Source organism: Bubalus kerabau, chromosome 1, assembly GCF_029407905.1.
Source record: "Bubalus kerabau isolate K-KA32 ecotype Philippines breed swamp buffalo chromosome 1, PCC_UOA_SB_1v2, whole genome shotgun sequence".
Taxonomy (NCBI): domain Eukaryota; kingdom Metazoa; phylum Chordata; class Mammalia; order Artiodactyla; family Bovidae; genus Bubalus; species Bubalus kerabau.
Window position 1 is genome coordinate 18,871,367 of NC_073624.1, and position 20,589 is coordinate 18,891,955.

Here is a 20,589-nt window from a genome sequence, read left to right on the forward strand (position 1 = left end):
AAGCAAATCCATTAGATGACCAGAGTGAAACCTGCCTCCTTTTTATCTGACTTTCTCCATTTGTGTCTGTCTTTCTAAATATTTCTACCACTATGATGTAGTGGATATGAACTGAGAGGAAGACCAACCTGGACACCTGCAGAGAGAGGGAGCTGACTCCTGCTTCCTGACAAAACATCTAAAAGAGTGTATGAAAGGGATGTGATGTGGACAGTGTGGAGGCAGATAGAATAATGGACCTGTGACTGTTTCCTTATCTGGCAAAGGGGACTTTACAGATGTGATTAAGGTAAGGACCTTGAGATTACCCTGAAATATGATGGATTAACCACCTGCTGCTGCTAAGTCGCTTCAGTCGTGTCCGACTCTGTGCAACCCCATAGACGGCAGCCCACCAGGCTCCTCCTTCCGTGGGATTCTCCAGGCAAGAATACTGGAGTGGGTTGCCATTTACTTCTCCAGTGCATGAAAGTGAAGTCGCTCAGTTGTGTCTGACTCCTAGGGACTCCATGGACTGCAGCCTACCAGGCTCCTCCATCCATGGGATTTTCCAGGCAAGAGTAATGGAGTGGGTTGCCATTGCCTTCTCCCACCTGAGCACAGTCTAATCACAATCTTAGACTCACTATCCTTTAGAGTGGAATACCTTTCCTCGTTCTGGTTAGTGGGAGATGTGAATGTGTATAACAGTTAGAGAGGTGGAGCGTTGCTGGTCTGATGATGAACAGAGGGGGGTTATGAACAAAAGCAGGCAGGCAGTTTTTAGAAGCTTGAAAAGACAAGAAACAGATTATTTCCCAGAGGCTGAGAGGTGATGTGACCCTACTGAAACCTTAGTCCCCATCCTGTGAGATTCCTGCTGGACATCTAAGCTACAGAAGTGTAAGGAAGTAAATGTGTTGTTTTAAACCATTAACTATGTGGTGGTTTGTTACAAAACAAAAAAACTAGCACCTTGGCTTTAAGACTTCTCTACCATATGTACCAGAAGAGTGAGCCCTGATTTCAAGGAAAACTGAGAAAAGGCTCTGCCAGCAAACACTACTGAGGAGAAAGGACCAGAATCTCAGCTGCTGCAGGAGGCAGTGAAAGCACCTCATCTTCACGTCTGCTGGAAAGACAGGCTTCATGGGAGGAAGCCTCCTTCTCTGGTCCTTTCAGCATCTCTCCCTCAGGGATCAGACCCCCGTACTCCTGGGCCCTCCCCTCCCCTAGCCTGTGGACAGTGTGGAGTGCTGACCTGAGCAGATGACTCCGGCGTCCTCCTTGTGTCTGCAGTCGTGCCGCCCCCAGCCCCGGGAAGGGCACCTCCACACGTGGGACTCCTTTCCTGTGCAGTTCAGGTCGTCCAGCCAGATGGGCCCTGATCCTGCCCCAAAGTGAGCAGACCCCGTAGCATTGAGGGCTTCTCCACAGCCCAGCTGCCTGCACACCACGCGGGCATCCTCCAGGTTCCAGCCATCATCACAGATGGTACCCCAGGAGCCCTGGTCAAGGATCTCCACTCTCCCGGCGCAGGGACCGCCCCCATCCACCAGGCGGAGCTGTCTACTGTCTGAGGAGAGAGAAATGGGACAATGAGGCCTTGACCTGGGGGATGAATAGGATCTTCTGTCCTGTAGGACCCTCACCTGAGCAGTAGGGGGCGCTCTCCTCTGAGGCTGCAGACCCTGCTTGTTCAGACACCGAGTCATTGCACTGGGGCAGCACCTGGGTGTGATTTCCTGAAAAAAGAGCGATGATTAGAGGGTTGCGAGGGTTGAAGAACAGGAAACTCAGTTAAGCAAAATAATTTTTAGGAGAGGAGGGGAGTTTGTGGGGAAATGGATACATGTATATGTATGGCTGAGTCCCTGCCTGTTCACCTGAAACGGTAACAACATTGTTAATCGGCTAAACCCAATACAAAGTAAAAAATTCAAAATAAAATAATAATAATAATAATGATCTAGTGATGAAGCTGAGATGAAAGCTGTAACATACCAGTAAAGTTACCATAATCTTAGTGTTCCCTTTCTCTATGAACAGCCCTGGTCCTGACAATGCCACGATTCCTGTTTTAAGTCAAGCTTTGCCCTAAGAATGAGTTAAATAAGTTGCTCTACCCTTAATCTACCCCTAAATAGAAGAAGCAAAACAAAATCCTTTCTGAAGGCTTTGTACAATTTTTTATCTACAATGTTTGTGATTTTTTAAAAACACTTATATAAAAGAGATCTCATGGAAAACAAGAGGAAAAAGAAACATTAAAAAATTTTCCCAGGGTATTTGGCTCTTAAAGTTACCTGACAGAGAGTTTATTTTATTTTTATTAATTCTTATTTGAGCATAATTGCCTTACAACGTTGTGGATGCTTCTGCTGTACAGCAAATTCAATATGTTATATATACATGTAAGGGTTTCCTAGGTGACTCAGTGGTTAAAAAAAAAAAAAATCTGCCTGCCAAATAGGAGACTGGGGTTCCATCCCTAGTTGGGAAGATCCTCTGGGGAAAGAAATGGCAACCCACTCCAGTATTCTTGCCTGGGAAATCCTATGGACAAAGGAGTGTCTCGGGCTACAGTCCATGAGGTCACAAAAGAGTCAGACGCAACTCAGCGACCAAACAACAAGATATATATATATATATATATATATATATATATATCCCCTCTTTCTTGGATTTACTTCCTATTTACATCACCACAGAGCACTGAGTAGAGTTCCCTGTGCTATACAATAGGTTATTATTTATCTATTTTATGTGTTCAGTTCAGTAGCTCAGTAGCGTCTGACTCTTTGTGACCCCATGCATCACAGCACGCCAAGCCTCCCTGTCTATCACCAACTCCCGGAGTCCACCCAAACCCATGTCCATCAAGTCGATGATGCCATCCAACCATCTCATCTTCTGTCATCCCCTTCTCCTCCTGCCCTCAATCTTTCCCAGCATCAGTGTCTTTACCAATGAGTCAGCTCTTCGCATCAGGAGGCCAAAGTATTGGAGCTTCAGCTTCAACATCAGTCCTTCCAGTGAACACCCAGGACTGATTTCCTTTAGGATGGACTAGTTGGATCTCTTTGCACTCCAAGGGACTCTCAAGCGTCGTCTCCAACACCACAGTTCAAAAGCATCAATTCTTTGGTGCTCAGCTTTCTTTATAGTCCAATTCTCACATCCATACATGACCACTGGAAAAACCATAGCCTTGACTAGATAGACCTTTGTTGGCAAAATTTATGTGTGTGTGCATGCTAAGTCACTTCAGTCGTGTCTGACTCTGTGACACTATGGATTGTAGCCCATCAGGCTCCATGTCTACGGGATTCTCCAGGCAATATCTATTTTATACTTAGTATCAATAGTGTAGGGCTTCTGAGTCTGGTGGCTGAGGCAGTAAAGAATCCGCCTGCAATGCAAGAGATCCTTGGGTTGGGAAGATCCCCTGGAGGAGGGTATGGCAACCCACTCCACAATTCTTTCCCGGAGAATCCCCATGGACAGAGGAGCCTGGCAGGCTACAGTCCATGGGGTTGCAAAGAGTCGGATACGACTAAGCGCACAGCACAGCACATCAATAGTGTCTATATGTCATATATGTCAATCTCAATGTCCCAATTCATCCCACTCTTCGTTTCCCCTCTTAGTATCCATGTGATGTTCTCTAGGTTGATGTCTCTACTTCTGCTTTGCAGTAAGTTCATCGCTACCATTTTTTCTAGATTCCACATATAAGTGATGTTATACTGTATTTGTTTTTCTCTTTCTGATTTCTCTTTCTGATTTACTTCATTCTACATAACAATCCTATTTCAAATCCTAAAAGATGATACTGTGAAAGTGCTGCATTCAATATGCCAGCAAATATGGAAAACTCAGCAGTGGCCACAGGACTGGAAAAAGTCACTTTTCATTCCAATCCCAAAGAAAGACAATGCCAAAGAATGCTCAAACTACCACACCATTGCACTCATCTCACTAGCAAAGTAATGCTCAAAATTCTCCAAGCCAGGCTTCAACAACACGTGAACCGTGAACTTCCAGATGGTCAAGCTGGTTTTAGAAAAGGCAGAGGAACCAGAGATCAAATTGCCAACATCCACTGGATCATCGAAAAAGCAAGAGAGTTCCAGAAAAACATCTATTTCTGCTTTATTGGCTATGCCAAAGCCTTTGACTGTGTGCATTACAATAAACTGTGGAAAATTCCAAAAGAGCTGGGAATACCAGACCATGTGACCTGCCTCTTGTGAAATCTGTATGCAGGTCAGGAAGCAACATTTAGAACTGGACATGGAACAACACACTGTCTCCAAACAGGAAAAGGAGTACGTCAAGGCTGTATATTGTCACCCTGCTTATTTAACTTATATGCAGAGTACATCATGAGAAACGCTGGGCTGGATGAAGCACAAGCTGGAATCAAGATTGCTGGGAGAAATATCAGTAACCTCAGATATGGAGATGACATCACCCTTATGGCAGAAAGTGAAGAAGAACTAAAGAACCTCTTGGTGAAAGTGAAAGAGGAGAGTGAAAAAGTTGGCTTAAAGCTCAACATTCAGAAAACAAAGATCATGGCATCCAGTCCCATCACTTCATGGCAAATAGATGGGAAAACAGTGGAAACAGTGGCTGACTTTATTTTTTTGAGCTCCAAAATCACTGTAGATGGTGACTGCAGTCATGAAACTAAAAGATGCTTACTCCTTGGAAGAAAAGTTATGACCAACCTAGACAGCATATTAAAAAGCAGAGACATTACTTTGCCAACAAAGATCTATCTAGTCAAGGCTATGGTTTTTCCAATAGTCATGTATGGATATGAGTTGGACTATAAAGAAAGCTGAGCACCAAAGAATTGATGCTTTTGAACTGTGGTGTTGGAGAAGACTCTTGAGAGTCCCTTGCACTGCAAGGAGATCCAACCAGTCCATCCTAAACGAAATCAGTCCGGAATGTTCATTGGAAGGACTGATGCTGAAGCTGAAGCTCCAGTACTTTGGCCACCTGATGATGTGAAGAACTGACTCATTTGAAAAGACCCTGATGCTGGGAAAGATTGAAGGCGAGAGGTGAAGGGGACGACAGAGGATGAGTTGGTTGGATGGCATCACCAACTCAGTGAACATGAGTTTGAGTAATCTATGGGAGTTGGTGATGGACAGGGAGCCCTCTTGTGCTACAGTCAATGGGGTCGCAAAGAGTCGGACATGAGGAGCGACTGAACTGAACTAAACCGAACATAACAATCTCTAGGTCTATCCATGTCTCTGCAAATTTCACAACTTGATTCTTTTATGGCTGAGTAATATTCCATTTTATATATGTACAACATCTTCTCTATCCATTCCTCCTGTGAGGACATTTAGGTTGCTTCTGTGTCCTGGCTGTTGTAAATAGTGCTGCAGTGAACATTAGGATAATGTGTCTTTTTGAATGATGATTCTCTCCAGGTATGTGCCCAGGAGTGGGACTGCTGAGTCATACGATAGTTCTATTTTTAGTTTTTTGAGGAACCTCCATACTGTTCTCCATAGTAGTTGTGCCAATTTACATACCCATATGTAGGAGGATTCCCTTTTCTGCACATTCTCTCCAGCATTTATTATTTGTAGATTTTTTTAATGATAGACATTCTGACTGGTGTGAAGTAATACCTGACTGCAGTTTTGCATCTCTCTAGTAATTAGTGATGTTGAACATCTTTTCATGTATTTGTTAGCCATCTGTATGTCTGGAGAAATGTCTGTTTAGGTCTTTTTCCCATTTTTCAATTGGGTTGTTTGGTTTGTTGATATTGAGTTATTTGTGCATTTTGAAGATTAGTCGCCTGTTAGTTGTTTCATTTTAGTTGCAAATATTTTCTCCCATTCTGACAGTTGTCTTTTTGTTCTGTTTATGGTTTCCTTTGCTATGCAAAGCCTTTTAAGTTTAATTGAGTCTTATTTGTTTATTTTTGTTTTTATTTTCTTTACTCTAGAAGGTTGGTCAAAAAAGATCTTGTTGCAATTTATGTCAAAGAATCTTCTGCCTATGTTTTCCTCTAAGAGTTTTATAGTCTGACAGAGAATTTAAATGCCATGATTAAAGTCCTCAAAGAATTAATTAACAAGATGTGTGTCTTGGCAGAGAAATGATAACAAAAACAAATGAAAATTCTACAGCTGAAAAAGTTAACAGCTGAAATTAAGAACTAGAGAATGAGTCTATCAGCACATTAGATCAATATAAAGTAGAAATAGTAAAATGGAAGATGAGAGGATAAATATTCCTCTATATACAAAAGCTAGTTACATGGTAAGTGCCTGGTTAACAATACTGTATAACAAAGTTTCCCCCCAAACTTAGCAGTTGAAGGAATTTTTTTTTTTTTTAATTTTGATCATAATTTCCTGGTCAGTAATTTGGGAAAGACTCAACTTGGCAGTTCTATCTTTGGGGTCTTTCATGTGGTTGCACTTAGATGTTATCTGGGGCTGATATCTCTAAAGGTTTGATTGAACTGTGGTTATGTAAGGAAATTCCCTGAAGTATTTTTTTTGTTGGGGAGATGGAGGGATAAAGAAGCATCCTATCTGCAACTTAATCCAGAAAGATTTTACATACTCAGGGGGGAAATGGGGCAGGAGAGGGACAAAGGAGGAGAGAGAGGGAAAGCTAGAGCAAGACAGAGAAAACTAGAGTGAGAGAGAGAGGGAGAGAAAAGAAAGAAGGATTAAAGCAAAATACTAACCTAACATTTGGGGAATCCAGATAAAGTTCAGAGAGAATTCACTCCTAGAAAACCTTCACTAAAGGAAATACTAGTAACATCAAACCCATAAAATGCCTAGGAGAAAACCTAGGTAAAGACATGCAAAACATCTGAGAGAAATTCAAGACCGAACTGAATGAAGGGATATATATTTTGCCAATGATTTGGGAAACTCAATGTTGTCAAAATAAATCATTCTCAAATTTATATACAGATTAAAGCTAACCTCAATAAAATTCCCTGATGCTTTTGTGTGTGTGAAACATGACAAGATGATTCAAAATTTATGTTGTCGTTCAGTCACTCAGTCATGTCTGACTCTTTGCAACCCCATGGACTGCAGCACGCCAGGCTTCCCTATCCATCACCAACTCCCAGAGTTTACCCAAACTCATGTCCATTGAGTCAGTGATGCCATCCAACTATCTCATCTTCTGTTGTCCTTTTCTCCTCCTGCCTTCAATCCTTCCAAGCATCAGGGTCTTTTCTAATGAGTCAGCTCTTCACATAAGGTGGCAGAGTATCCGAGCTTCAGCTCAAAAATGTATACAAAATACAAAAACCAAGAATGACCAAGGCAGTTAGGAAGAACAGCAACAACATAACTTCTTTAAATTAAAGCTACCCAGATGTACTCTGTGTTTTTAGTCACTCAGTCATTTCCGATTCTTTGTGACCCAGTGGACTATAGCCCAACAAGCTCCTCTCTCCATGGGGACTCCCCAGGCAAGAATACTGGAGTGGGTTGCCATGCACTTCTCCAGGGGATCTTCCCAACCCAGGGATCAAACCCAGGTCTCCCACCTTGCAGACAGATTCTTTACCATCTCAGCAACCAGGGAAGGTTCAAGATTTACTATAAAATTACAATAATTAAGAAAATGTGGTACAGCTGAAGGATAGACAAATGACACAGTGGAATAGAATAGAAAGTCTAAAAGAAGTACTCAAACATATGTGCCCTTCTGTTTATCACAAAGGTGGCACTGCAGTAGGGAATAGTCTTTCCAGAAAAAGACTTTCAGTCAACTGGATGCCCATATGAAAACATGACACTTGACCCTTATCCTACACAGTTATCAGTCCTAGAGGCACTGTATGATTACATGCAAAATAAAAGTAATTACACTTCTGTGAGATACTCTCAGAAAACATTTTTGTGATTTTGGAGTGGACAAAGTTCTTTCTAGAAGGATATAAGGAGCTCTATGGACTGGAACAAAGGACTGGTTCAAAACTGAGACAGGAGTACGTCAAGCCTGTATATCGTCACCCTGATTATTTAACTTCTATGCAGAACACGTCATGCGAAATGCCAGGATGGATGAAGCACAAGCTGGAGTCAAGATTGCTGGGAAACATATCAATAACCTCAGATATGCAGATGACACCACCCTTATGGCAGAAAGTGAAGAGGAACTAAAGAGCCTCTTGATGAAGGTGAAAGAGGTGAGTGAAAATGTTGGCTTAAAACTCAACGTTCAGAAAAGGAAGATCATGGCATCTGGTCCCATCACTTCATGGCAAATAGTTGGGGAAACAATGAAAACAGTGACAGACTTTATTTTCTTGGACTCTAAAATCATGGCAAATGGTGACTGCAGCCATGAAATTAAAAGATGCTTGCTCCTTGGGAGAAAAGCTATGACAAACCTAGATAGCATATTAAAAAGCAGAGATGTTACTTTGCCGACAAAGGTCCAACAAAGCTATAGTTTTTCCAGTAGTCATGTATGGATGTGAGAGTTGCACCATAAAGAAAGCTGAGCACTGAAGAATTGATGTTTGTGAACTGTGGTGTTGGAGAAGACTCTTGAGAGTCCCTTGGATTTCAAGGATATTAAACCAGTCAATCCTAAAGGAAATCAGTGCTGAATAGTCATTGGAAGGACTGATGCTGAGGTTGAAGCTCTAATACTTTGGCCACATGATGGGAAGAACTGACTCATTGGAAAAGACCCTGATGCTGAAAAATACTGAAGGCAGGAGAAGGAGATGACAGAGAATGACATGATTGGGTGGTATCACCAACTCAATTGATATGAGCTTGAGCAAGCTGCGGGAGATGATGAAGGACAGGGAAGTTTGATGTGCTGCAGTCCATGGGATTGCAAAGAGTCGGACATGACTGAGTGACTGAACTGAACTGACTGACTGAAGGAGCACTACATGTACAGTAAAAAAGGTGAATGAATTCACTTAAGATTAGTAACTTGACTCATTGAAGTACACCATACCATTAAGAAAATTAAAATATAAGACAGAATTAAACACACAAAAAACATAATAAATATTTATTCCAAAAGTCATCATCATGGTAACTTGCACCACTGTATTTGTAATAGTCAAAACCTGGCAACAAACTCAAATTTCTGCCACTAGTTGAATGGATCAATGCATGGTCATGTGATCATTCAAAGGAATACTCTATAGTAATAAAATTGAATACAATGTTGCCATAAACAACATCAGGAGTGAGAAATTAGACACGAAAGAAAACATTCTGTATGGTTATACATAAAGTTCAAAAACTGGGAAAATATTCTATGGCAGTACAAGTCTTAGGTAAGCAGTCTTCCCTGGAGAGGAGGAGGACACAGCTATTGGGAGGCGATAGTGACTCTGTGGTGCTGTGCATGTTCTCTTTGTAGATCTGGGTTGGGGAACATGATCTAGGTATACACTTATTGTTTATACTTTGTTCTCTATTATTGTCCTTAAATAATAATGTTTCATAAAAATATTATTCATCTAAGCATTTCTTTCCCTGACATAGCACTTCTTAGCACTTCTTTCCCCTGAAAAAATGAGTGAACAATGAGAAGGTTATGGAGCAGGACCTTACGGAGCCTTCTCAGGACAGACCACCCTCATGTCCTGCACCTGCTTCTGTCTGTAGAAAAGCCTTAGCCAAAGAATAAATCTAATCACAGAAATGAAAATTTTTTCAGAAACAAAGGAAAACAGTCAAATAGGATAAAATAATAATAGTTTAGCCCTAAACAAAGTCAAGGATTTTTAGTTCCTCCTCATGGGCTATAGCTAACATTCTGAGCCATATCCTTTGAGTTGTTTTGCAGATGCTGAAATCCCAACCAGGAGGTAGAAGTAAATTACATGATGACCAGACTAGTGGGGTGCCATTTCCTTCTCCAGGGGATCTTCCCACCCCAGGGATCAAACCTGAGTCTCTTGCATTGTAAGCAGATTCCTTACCATCTGAGTCAACAGGGAAGCCCTTCTTCATCTTACACAATTCCAATAATTGGCCTCAAGGAAATGGGAACAAACCAACACTAGAACTGATGATTAACTGTATTTCAAACAATAAAGGTGACACTGATCAGACCTATTTCAAGATGATTGTCAGGGCTAGCTGTGCTATTCTGCAGTAACCTCTCCCCTACCTCCACCTGTGCACTCCTGAAATTCCCATTTAAAAACTCTTGTCCCTGATCAGCAAGGGGGAGCTGGTTCTTTGGTACATTAGTCCTCTGTCTCCCCAGAACTGCTGGTTTTCTCAAAAAAGCTATCTTTAATTTTACCCCATGCTAATCTCTCAGGATTGGATTCTTGAGTAATGAGCAGTTGAAACCTGAGTTCAATAATTTCACTACAGAATATCTTCCTTTCTAAGCCTGTTTTCCCTTACTCTCTGCTTTGGGGAAATTTCACCCCAGGAGCATCCTAAGTATAGTAGCCCTTCCCTGTCTTACCTGAGCAGATCACAGAGGCCGTGTTGCCATGGGAACAGTCAGGAACACCCAGGGTAGTCACAGGGCATTTCCACAGGAAAGACTCAGCCCCTGAGCAGTGAAATCGGGCTTTCCAGAGTTGATCACTTCCTCCTGCTCCATTTGGGGTGGAGATGGCGACTCCACAGCCGAGCTGACGACAGACAACATTGGCATTGGCCAGACTCCAGTGGGAGGCACAGAGAGCTCTCCAATGTCCAGAAATATTCATCTCCACCTGCCCCTCACACTGAGAGGTGCCATTTTTCATGAGCCGGACTTCTGTGTACACTGATAGAAAAAGACAGGATTTCAGCACAATCTGATTTCTTTTTTACCTTGAACTGAGTGTACACAGAGGTTAAGTCCTGATGTGCATCTCACCTGAACAGACAACCTGAGCAGCTCCACTGGGGTGACACGTGCCCCCTGGACAGGGCACTCTGGGGCAGGACCAGAGCTCAGGCTCCTCCCCCTCACACCTGAACTCTTCAGCCCAGACCTGGCCATCGGACTCTCTGAATGGCACATGTCCCAGGGCAGACACAGCCTTGCCACATCCCAGCTCTGCACAGATGACCTGGGCAGTGGGGAGTGTGAAGTTCCCATCAGACACTGGGGTCCAGGCTTCTCCAGAATGCACTTCTACTCGCCCTGAGCAGGGTCCAACCCCTCCAGCCAGACGCACAAATCCTAAGAGAAACAAAGAACAACAAACGCAGTGAGTGTTCATGAACCTGGCTTGACAACTGGAAACAACATTCACAGGCATGAGATGGTGTGAAAGTTTTTCTTTCCAACAGTGGAATAAGAGGGGATAAGAAGAGAGAATTTGACTGTCATTGTCAAACTGCATTTTCATGAGCAAGTTTCTGAAGAGATATCCAGAAGGATTGAAGAATCAGTTTGGAATGGCTGAATCCCGAGAATATATATTGGTTAGGAACGTTAATTCCTATCTGGGGCATGGAAACTACAGTGCCCAAAGAAACTGCACAGTGGTAGTCATTCAAACGTGAGTGCAGAGCTGAAGTGAGAGTGAGAAAGGTCCATGGGGTTCAAGAGCTTACAGGCCTAAGAGCCAGAGAAGTTTAGAAGTTTAGAGGACCATCCTGAGATTTCTGGGGCTAAACTTCTGGCCAGTATTCTCTCAGAGCCAATATTCAAGTCACTGAGGACAGGGAATATCACACGGGCTGGATCTGAGTGCAGGTATTATAATCTAATTGTGAAAGAAGTTGTCCACAGGCAAGTTTAGAAATGACAAAAGCTCAGAGAGTCATAGGAGAGGGAGGGAATGCTCCTAGCCATCTTTCTTAAAAACCTAGGATTTATCAAGACACCTGGGAGAAAGTGAGGTCTCAGTGGGATTATGCAAGAGAATTGAGTTAGTTGATTACTTCATACTAGATATGAGATTCTCAGCAAATGTGAAAGAGTAATGATAATTTAATGTATTCTAACCTTATCTATATGCTAACTGCATATGCCTTTCCTATTTGGATTTCTGAGATAAGAAGCCAGCAAGGTATAAAAAAGGAGAATGAGAGGAAGAGAGCAGACAGCAAACAACCCATGTGTGCTTTCAGTTCAGTTCAGTTCAGTTCAGTTCACTTCAGTCGCTCAGTCGTGTCCAACTCTTTGTGACCCCATGAATCACAGCACGCCAGGCCTCACTGTCCATCACCAACTCCCTGAGTTCACCCAAACTCGTGTGCATCCAGTCAGTGATGCCATACAGCCATCTCATCCTCTGTCATCCCCTTCTCCTCCTGCCCTCAATCCCTCCCAGCATCAGGGTCTTTTCCAATGAGTCAACTCTTTGAATGAGGTGGCCAACGTATTGGAGTTTCAGCCTCAGCATCAGTCTTTCCGATGAACACCCAGGACTGGTGTGTCCAAGGGACTCACAAAAGTCTTCTCCAGCACCACAGTTCAAAAGCATCAATTTTTCAGCGCTCAGCTTTCTTCACAGTCCAACTCTTACATCCATACATGACCACTGGAAAAACCACAGCCTTGACTAGGTGGAACTTTGTTGACAAAGTAATATCTCTGCTTTTTAATATGCTATCTAGGTTGGTTACTAGGTTGCTGTCTAGGAAGGTTACTTTCCCTCCAAGGAGTAAGTGTCTTTTAATATATACTTTAGAGATTTCTAAACTGCAAAAGCCTCAATAGGAATGAAACATAGAAAGATTTGGGGGTGAAAAAGACTCATTCAACGAGATTTTAACACTTTTTATCCCCTGTGCTCCTCCCATTTGCCACCTAACCCTGCTACCCTTTCCTATTTCTCCCAAAGCAGAAAAGAAAAAAAAAAAAAAGCTTAAGAGCTACAAATAAATGGAAAGGAGATTCCAAAAGGAGATAACTCCTGTAGGGAATGAGGTGGAATGAGTGGCAGGTTAAACAGGGAGTGGATGACATATGAGAGACAGACCAAAGAAAAGACTGATGATAATGATTTCATCCTTCAGAGCCCATATTTTGGACAGAGAAAAGGTAATCCAATAGGGGAAAACCTGCACATCATAAAGAACAACTTTTTAAATAATTTTCCTGGTTTCTGAGTGTGCTCATAATTATTTATGTACATGGTGGAATTTGTTCTGATGAAAGACTCTGATTGCATAAGTTTGTGAACTTTGAAGCCTCAAAAAGAATGATGTAACAGAATAAAAATCTACTATAGAGAGCAGGTGGAGAAAGCAATGGCAACCCACTCCAGTGTTCTTGCCTGGAGAATCCCAGGGACGGCAGAGCCTGGTGGGGTCACACAGAGTCAGAGATGACTGAAGCAACTTAGCAGCAGCAGCAGAAGCATAGAGAGCAGGAGATTAAAGAACTGCAGAAATTAAAGAACTGAAGGATTAGCTTGACCACTCATACAAGATAGCATATTCAAAAGCAGAGACATAACTTTGCCAACAAAGGTCCATCTAGTCAAGGCTATGGTTTTTCCAGTAGTCGTGTATGGATGTGTATTAAGAAAGCTGAGCGCCGAAGAATTGATGCTTTTGAACTGTGGTGTTGGAGAAGACACTTGAGAGTCCCTTGGACTGCAAGGAGAACCAACCAGTCCATTCTAAAGGAGATCAGCTCTGGGTGTTCTTTGGAAGGAATGATGCTAAAACTGAAACTCCAGTACTTTGGCCACCTCATGTGAAGAGTTGACTCATTGGAAAAGACTCTGGTGCTGGGAGGGATTGGCAGGAGAAGAAGGGGACGACAGAGGATGAGATGGCTGGATGGTATCACCAACTCGATGGACGTGAGTTTGAGTGAATTCCGGGAGTTGGTGATGCACAGAGAGGCCTGGCGTGCTGCAATTCATGGGGTCGCAAAGAGTCGGACATGACTGAGCGACTGAACTGAACTGAACTGATGTGAATGAGTAAAGATATTAAATATAATTAAGATATATCCTTGTCTGGTCTCTTGCTTCGTAGACATCTTGTGTCCTTAGGCACTCATAGCATCTTCCACACCACACCTGGACTTTCAGTGCTGTTCAGAGAACCTCACAGTTGCCTTCATCAGCTCCCATTGCCATTCCCCTTCCTCCCAGCTACTATAAAACCTGTTCCACCTTCTTCAAAAATTACATTTGTCCTCTTGCTCCAAATAAGCCCCCAAACACAAGTCTCTTATATCATTGAAATCATCAAATATAAACTACATAATCTCTTATCATAAAACACAGAAATTCATGTTTTATTACCTCCACCTTTGACTTGCCAGTGCATGGCTAAGTGTTCCTCCAAAGTTTGCATTTATACAGATATCTTAAAGGAAAAATTGGGGAAAGAGACTTTTCTAGTAACAATGAAAGAATATAAGACTCAGAACATTTCATTCACAGTTCTCTAGTTCTACCATCAAAGAACTATGAACATTTACATCTAAATTTACAAAGGAAACTTGAAATCTGCCACAAATCCATAAGAATCTCTGATTTGTTAAATAATATCCCTTTAGGGATCATCTCTATATATGTAAATGATATCCTTCTATAGTAAGAGTAACCTCCACTCCTACTAGCTTAGTGCAAAATAATGTCTCATATTGTTTGTACAGAAACAACTCCACCCAGGAAAGTGCATCCTCATTTGTGTCCCTGCCTCTCATAGCCTCCCTGTGCAAAGAGAATGTGTATGTGGCAGTTAGCAAATGTTTCACTCTTACAAAAAGTGAATTATGAAAAAAATTATGAGAATTTATTTTAATTGGGAGAATGAATAAAGCTATTTTACCGTCAGGTAAGTCCACTGGAGATGAAAAGAATAGCAGAGACTTATAAGAGGAAAGTATATGAAGCTCATCAATCATAGCCACAGTGCACTCAGGGAGGATGGGTAAGCGTCTCAGTCCTCTCTAGCCCACCTATCTCCCACTGCCCTGCTGATCAGACACCAGCTTTCTTGGAACTTTCCATTTTCTCAGCCTGTGGACAAAGAACTGACCATACCTGAGCAGATGACTCCTGCATCTTCTTGATGATCGCAGTTGTGTTGCTGCCATCCCCAGGTAGGGCACCTCCACACCTGGGACTCCTCTCCTCTGCAGTTCACTTCATCCAGCCAGATGGGCCCTGATCCCGTCCCGAAAGAGGAAGAGACAGTGACGTCCAGGGCTTCTCCACAGCCTAGCTGCCTGCACACCACGCGGGCATCGTCCAGGTCCCAGTCGTCATCACAGATGGTGCCCCAGGAGCCCTGGTCAAGAATCTCCACTCTTCCGGAGCAGCGACCACCTCCGTCCACCAGGCGGATCTGTCTACTGTCTGAGCAGAGAGAAATGGGATACCAGGGGTTGGGAAGGGTTTTCTGTCCTGTGGGACCCCCACTTGAGCAGTAGGGGGCGCTCTCCTCTGAGGCTGCAGACCCTGCTGGTTCAGACAGGGAGTCGTTGCAATGGGGCAGCAGCTGGGTCTGGTTTTTTATACCAGTGGCAAGAGAATAATAAGGTTGAAAAATAGGAAGAAAATAAAACAGGAAGTATTAAGTTGAAAACACTCTAGTGAGTAGTCTGAGACAGAAGGTGGTACAAGGTCCTATCAGAGTTAACATTCTGATCTGTAGAGTTCTGCACAGCATCAGAGAAAGATTTACAGGAAATGTGAGTCTCTCTAACCGGAGCAGTTAAATGATTTCAGAGTCTCAGGAATGAGCTGGCAGCTGGATGGATTCCTTTCAAAGCACACATATTTTGATGCCGTTGACCTAAGAGTTAAAGGGGTTGATTAAAGGGAGTAGAGTCAGGAACTGGCCTTATCAGATGCCTCAGATAGCAATCATGAATCCTCTACCATTAGAATCCTTCTCCTTGGTACAGTCATTCAGAACTGAAAAACAAATGGATTCTGTGATATCTTGGTATACCCCAGAATATTTCATTTGTGGTTCTAAGCTTCAGACTTCAGATCTGGATACTTACTTTCAAAGAATGTGATCTCTTTGAGTAGACTGAACAACTTTGCCTGAGAGATGATGTCAAGGAACATTGACACTGCCCAGATTCCACTGGAAAACATAGAATGTTGCTTCTTTTTTTTTTTTTTTTAAACTTTACAATATTGTATTGGTTTTGCCAAATATCGAAATGAATCCGCCACAGGTATACATGTGTTCCCCATCCTGAACCCTCCTCCCTCCTCCCTCCCCATACCGTCCCTCTGGGTCGTCCCAGTGCACCAGCCCCAAGCATCCAGTATCGTGCATCGAACCTGGACTGGCGACTCATTTCATACATGATAGTATACATGTTTCAATGCCATTCTCCCAAATCTTCCCACCCTCTCCCTCTCCCACAGAGTCCATAAGAAGAATGTTGCTTCTTCTTCCAAAAAAATATAATCCATCCTTGGACTTTGTGTCAAGAATCTCTGTTATTCAAATTTTGGAGTTATGTGATCTTTAGGGGGAAATAGTGTGTATGTTTGCTTAGTCATTTCAGTCATGTTCAACTCTTTAAGACCCTATAAACTGTAGCCCACCAGGCTCCTCTGCCCATGGGATTCTCCAGGCAAGAATACTGGAGTGGTTGTCATGCCCTACTCCAGGGGATCTGCCTGACCCAGCGATCTAATCAGTGTCTCCAGCATTGCAGATGGATTCTTTACAGCTGAGCCACCCGCAAAATCTTCTAGTTCTATAACTGAGCAGAAATAAGTCACATTCCTGCAAGCCCTTGAACAAATAACATTAACAAGCTCACTGTACTCTCCTCTCCTTTTATACATAAAAGTGATGTAAAGAAAGGTTAAAGGATGTCTATCAATGTTGCACTTTAAGTAAATGAGGAAGTAGAGAATTAAACCTAAAATTTTCCACTTCCATGGAGAATGGAGGAATTCACAGCAGGCCAATGTGTTTTGCTGGGTCTTGCTGGACACAGCTTAAAAAGCTGAAAAATGTTTTTTAAGAAACAGTAAATGTTACTTTCCCAACAAAGGTCTGTCTAGTCAAGGCTATGGTTTTTCCAGTGGTCATGTATGGATGTGAGAGTTGGACTGTGAAGAAAGCTGAGTGCCAAAGAATTGATGCTTTTGATCTGTGGTGTTGGAGAAGACTCTTGAGAGTCCCTTGGACTGCAAGGAGATCCAACCAGCCCATTCTAAAGGAGATCAGCCCTGGGTGTTGTTTGGAAGGAATGATGCTAAAGCTGAAACTTCAGTACTTTGGCCACCTCATACGAAGAGAAGACTCATTGGAAAAGACTCTGATGCTGGGAGACATTCGGGCAGGAGGAAAAGGGAATGGCAGAGGATGAAATGGCTGCATGGCATCACTGACTCGATGGACGTGAGTTTGAGTGAACTCCGGGAGATGGTGATGGACAGGGAGGCCTGGCATGCTGCAATTCATGGGGTCGAAAAGAGTTGGACATGACTGAGGGATGAACTGAAGTGAAATGTATTCAACATTTGTTGACACAACATAGACTAAATATGCTAAAATTCTAAAGAGTGGAGGTTATTTCAATATTAGCCAAGGATCTACAGCTTCTTTTTCTCTGGGAATTTGCTGATTCATTGCATAATTTAATGATTCAGAATCCGGGCTCGGGCAAGCAGAGGACTACTGTTGTGACAGGAAGCAGCATAATTTGGGGGCTACCTGGTGCTGGAGACAAAACTCGAGTCTTGAGAGCCTCTCTCACACAGCACGTTTTCTCCTCAAATATCTGCCCAGTATATAAGCTGTGAAGGACAGGAGGCTAAAGAACTACATAAAAAGACTTGGAAAGCAGAGTCTTTCTCATTCTCTTGGGTGCTGAGCGACCAAAGAATCCAGGCTCTGAACTGAAATCTCTGAAAGCCCCTGTCATAGGGACAGAAAAATCAGAGGTGGACTGGGTGCTACCAAAACTGCAACCCACACTTATTACAGCTCAGTTTTAGGTTATATTTAGATGTTTGAGTGATATACACCCCTTCCCCCTATCTGCCTAGCAAATCAAAGGGTAAATCCTTTCAGGTATTAGAAAATGTATCAGGAGTATCTTACTTTTTCATATATAATTAATAGCATTCAATAAAACATGACATGACATTTGACAAGTTAGGATAACATGACAAATGACCAAAGTGAAAAAAAGAGATAAGAGAATGCAGAGACACACATGATAGAAATGAATAAGGATTTTAACTACGATCAGTGTATTTAGGGGAAAAGAGAGAAGGGGAGAATATACAGGTAAAAAAATGAAAAAATTAACAAAAATCATAAACAAATAAAAATAGCAATGGAACCATCGCCAACCTAAAATAAAATGTCCAGGATTAAAAAGTGAATGAATAAGTCAAAACAAATTTTAGATAGAACTTAGAATATAGTGATTTAGAGGAGTCCTAAAGATGAGAAATGAGAAGGAAAATAAAGAGTAGGAGAGGGAGAAGAGATACACAGACTGAGAGACAGAACTGCAGAAGTCATAGTTGAACATATAATAATAGAGAATTTCTTTTAATATAAACAAGAGTATGAAAACCCCCACTCCTAGTAAAGCTGTTGAAAATCAAAATGAAAAAGGAAAACCTGAAATCATAGCAGATTTATTTAATACGAAAGGAAGAAAAAAAAGAGAGAGAGAAAGGAACATAAAGCATGTGGATCAATTAAAAGCAAATGGCAGATACCAATACATCAATATCAGTAATTGCATTTACAGTGAATGGATTAAGATAAAACAAAACTGATGCAAATGTTACTTGCAAAACGATCACCTTATATTATGAAAACAAAGAAAGGTTGAAAGTAAAATGCTGGAAAAAAATGTACTAACTATAAGAAAACTGGAGTAACTTTATTGATGTCCCAGAAAGGAGACTTTAAGAAAAGATACACTAACTGACAGTAGTGCTGAGAGGGCATCAGAGGGCAGACAGACTGAAACCACAATCACAGAAACTAGCCAACCTGATCACATGGACCACAGCCTTGTCTAACTCAGTGAAACTAAGCCATGCTGTATAGGGCCAACCAAGATGGACAGGTCATGGTGGAGAGTTCTGACAAAATGTGGTCCACTGGAGAAGGGAATGGCAAACCACTGCAGTATTCTTGCCTTGACAACCCCATGAACAGTATGAAAAAGCAAAAACATAGGACACTGAAAGATGAATTCCCCAGGTCAGTAGGTGCCCAATTTGTTACTGGATATCAGTGGAGAAATAACTCCAGAAAGAATGAAGGTAGGGAGCCAAGGCAAAAACAACACCCATTTGTGGATGTGACTGGTGATAGAAGCAATGTCCAGTGGTGTAAAGAGCAATATTGCCTAGGAACCTGGAATGTTAGGTCCATGAATGAAGGGAAATTGGAAATGGTCAAACAGGAGATGGCAACAGTGAACGTCGACATTCTAGGAATCGGTGAACTAAAATGGACTGGAATAGGTGAATGTAACTCATATGACCATTATATCTACTACTGTGGGGAGGAACCACTTAGAAGAAATGGAGTAACCATCATAGTCAACAAAAGAGTCTGAGATGCAGTACTTGGGTGCAATCTCAAAAACAACAGAATGATCTCTCTGTTCGTTTCCAAGGCAAACCATTCAATATCACGGTAATCCAAGTCCATGCCCCAACCAGTAATGCTAAAGAAGCTGAAGTTGAATGGTTCTATGAAGACCTACATGACTTTTTAGAACTAACACCCAAAAAAAGATGTCCTTTTCATTATAGGGGACTGGAATGCAAAAGTATGAAGTCAAGAAACACCTGGAGTAACAGGCAAATTTGATCTTGGAGTACAGAATGAAGCAGGGCAAAGGCTAAGAGAGTTTTGCCAAGAGAACACACTGATCATAGCAAACACCCTCTTCCAACAACACAAGAGAAGACTCTACACATGGACTTCACCAGATGGCTGACACCGAAATCAGATTGATTATATTTTTGCAGCCAAAGATGGAGAAGCCCTATACAGGCAGCAAAAACAAGAACAGTAGCTGGCTGTGGCTCAGATCATGAACTCCTTATTTCCAAATTCAGTCTTAAGTTGAAGAAAGTGGGGAAAACCACTAGACCATTCAGGCATGACCTAAATCAAATCCCTTATGACTATACAGTGGAAGTGAGAAATAGATTTAAGGGACTAGATCTGATAGAGTGCCTGATGAACTATGGACAGAGGTTCGTGACACTGTACAGGAGACAGGAATCAAGACCATCCCCAAGAAAAAGAAATACAAAAAAGGAAAATGGCTGTCTGAGGAGGCCTTACAAATAGCTGTGAAAACAAGAGAAGCAAAAAGCAAAGGAGATAAGGAAAGATATACCCATGTGAATGAAGGATGTCAAAGAATAGCAAGGAGAGATAAGAAAGCCTTCCTCAGAGATCAGTGCAAAGAAACAGAGGAAAACAACAAAATGGGAAAGACTAGAGATCGCTTCAAGAAAATTAGAGATAAAGGGAACATTTCATGAAAAGATGAGGTCAATAAAAGAAATGGTATGGACCTAACAGAAGTAGAAGATATTAAGAAGCGGTGGGAAGAATAAACAGAAGAACTGTACAAAAAAAGATCTTCATGACCAGATAATCACGATGGTGTGATCACTGACCTAGAGCCGGACATCCTGGAATGTGAAGTAGAGTGGGC

At 42.1% G+C, this 20,589-nt stretch overlaps 1 protein-coding gene across 1 annotated transcript in view; it reads right to left on the bottom strand.

The window, feature by feature from the left end:
* Positions 1-20,589, bottom strand: part of LOC129644243 (antigen WC1.1-like) — a 60,513-nt gene that overhangs the window by 10,857 nt on the left and 29,067 nt on the right. Inside the window, exons 8-12 of the mRNA XM_055569775.1 lie at positions 15,171-15,259; positions 10,858-11,167; positions 10,456-10,764; positions 1,632-1,724; positions 1,241-1,555 (exon numbers count right to left, since the gene is read on the bottom strand). Of these exons, the coding sequence (XP_055425750.1) occupies positions 1,241-1,555; positions 1,632-1,724; positions 10,456-10,764; positions 10,858-11,167; positions 15,171-15,259 (1,116 nt within the window). The remainder of the gene's footprint in view (positions 1-1,240; positions 1,556-1,631; positions 1,725-10,455; positions 10,765-10,857; positions 11,168-15,170; positions 15,260-20,589) is intronic.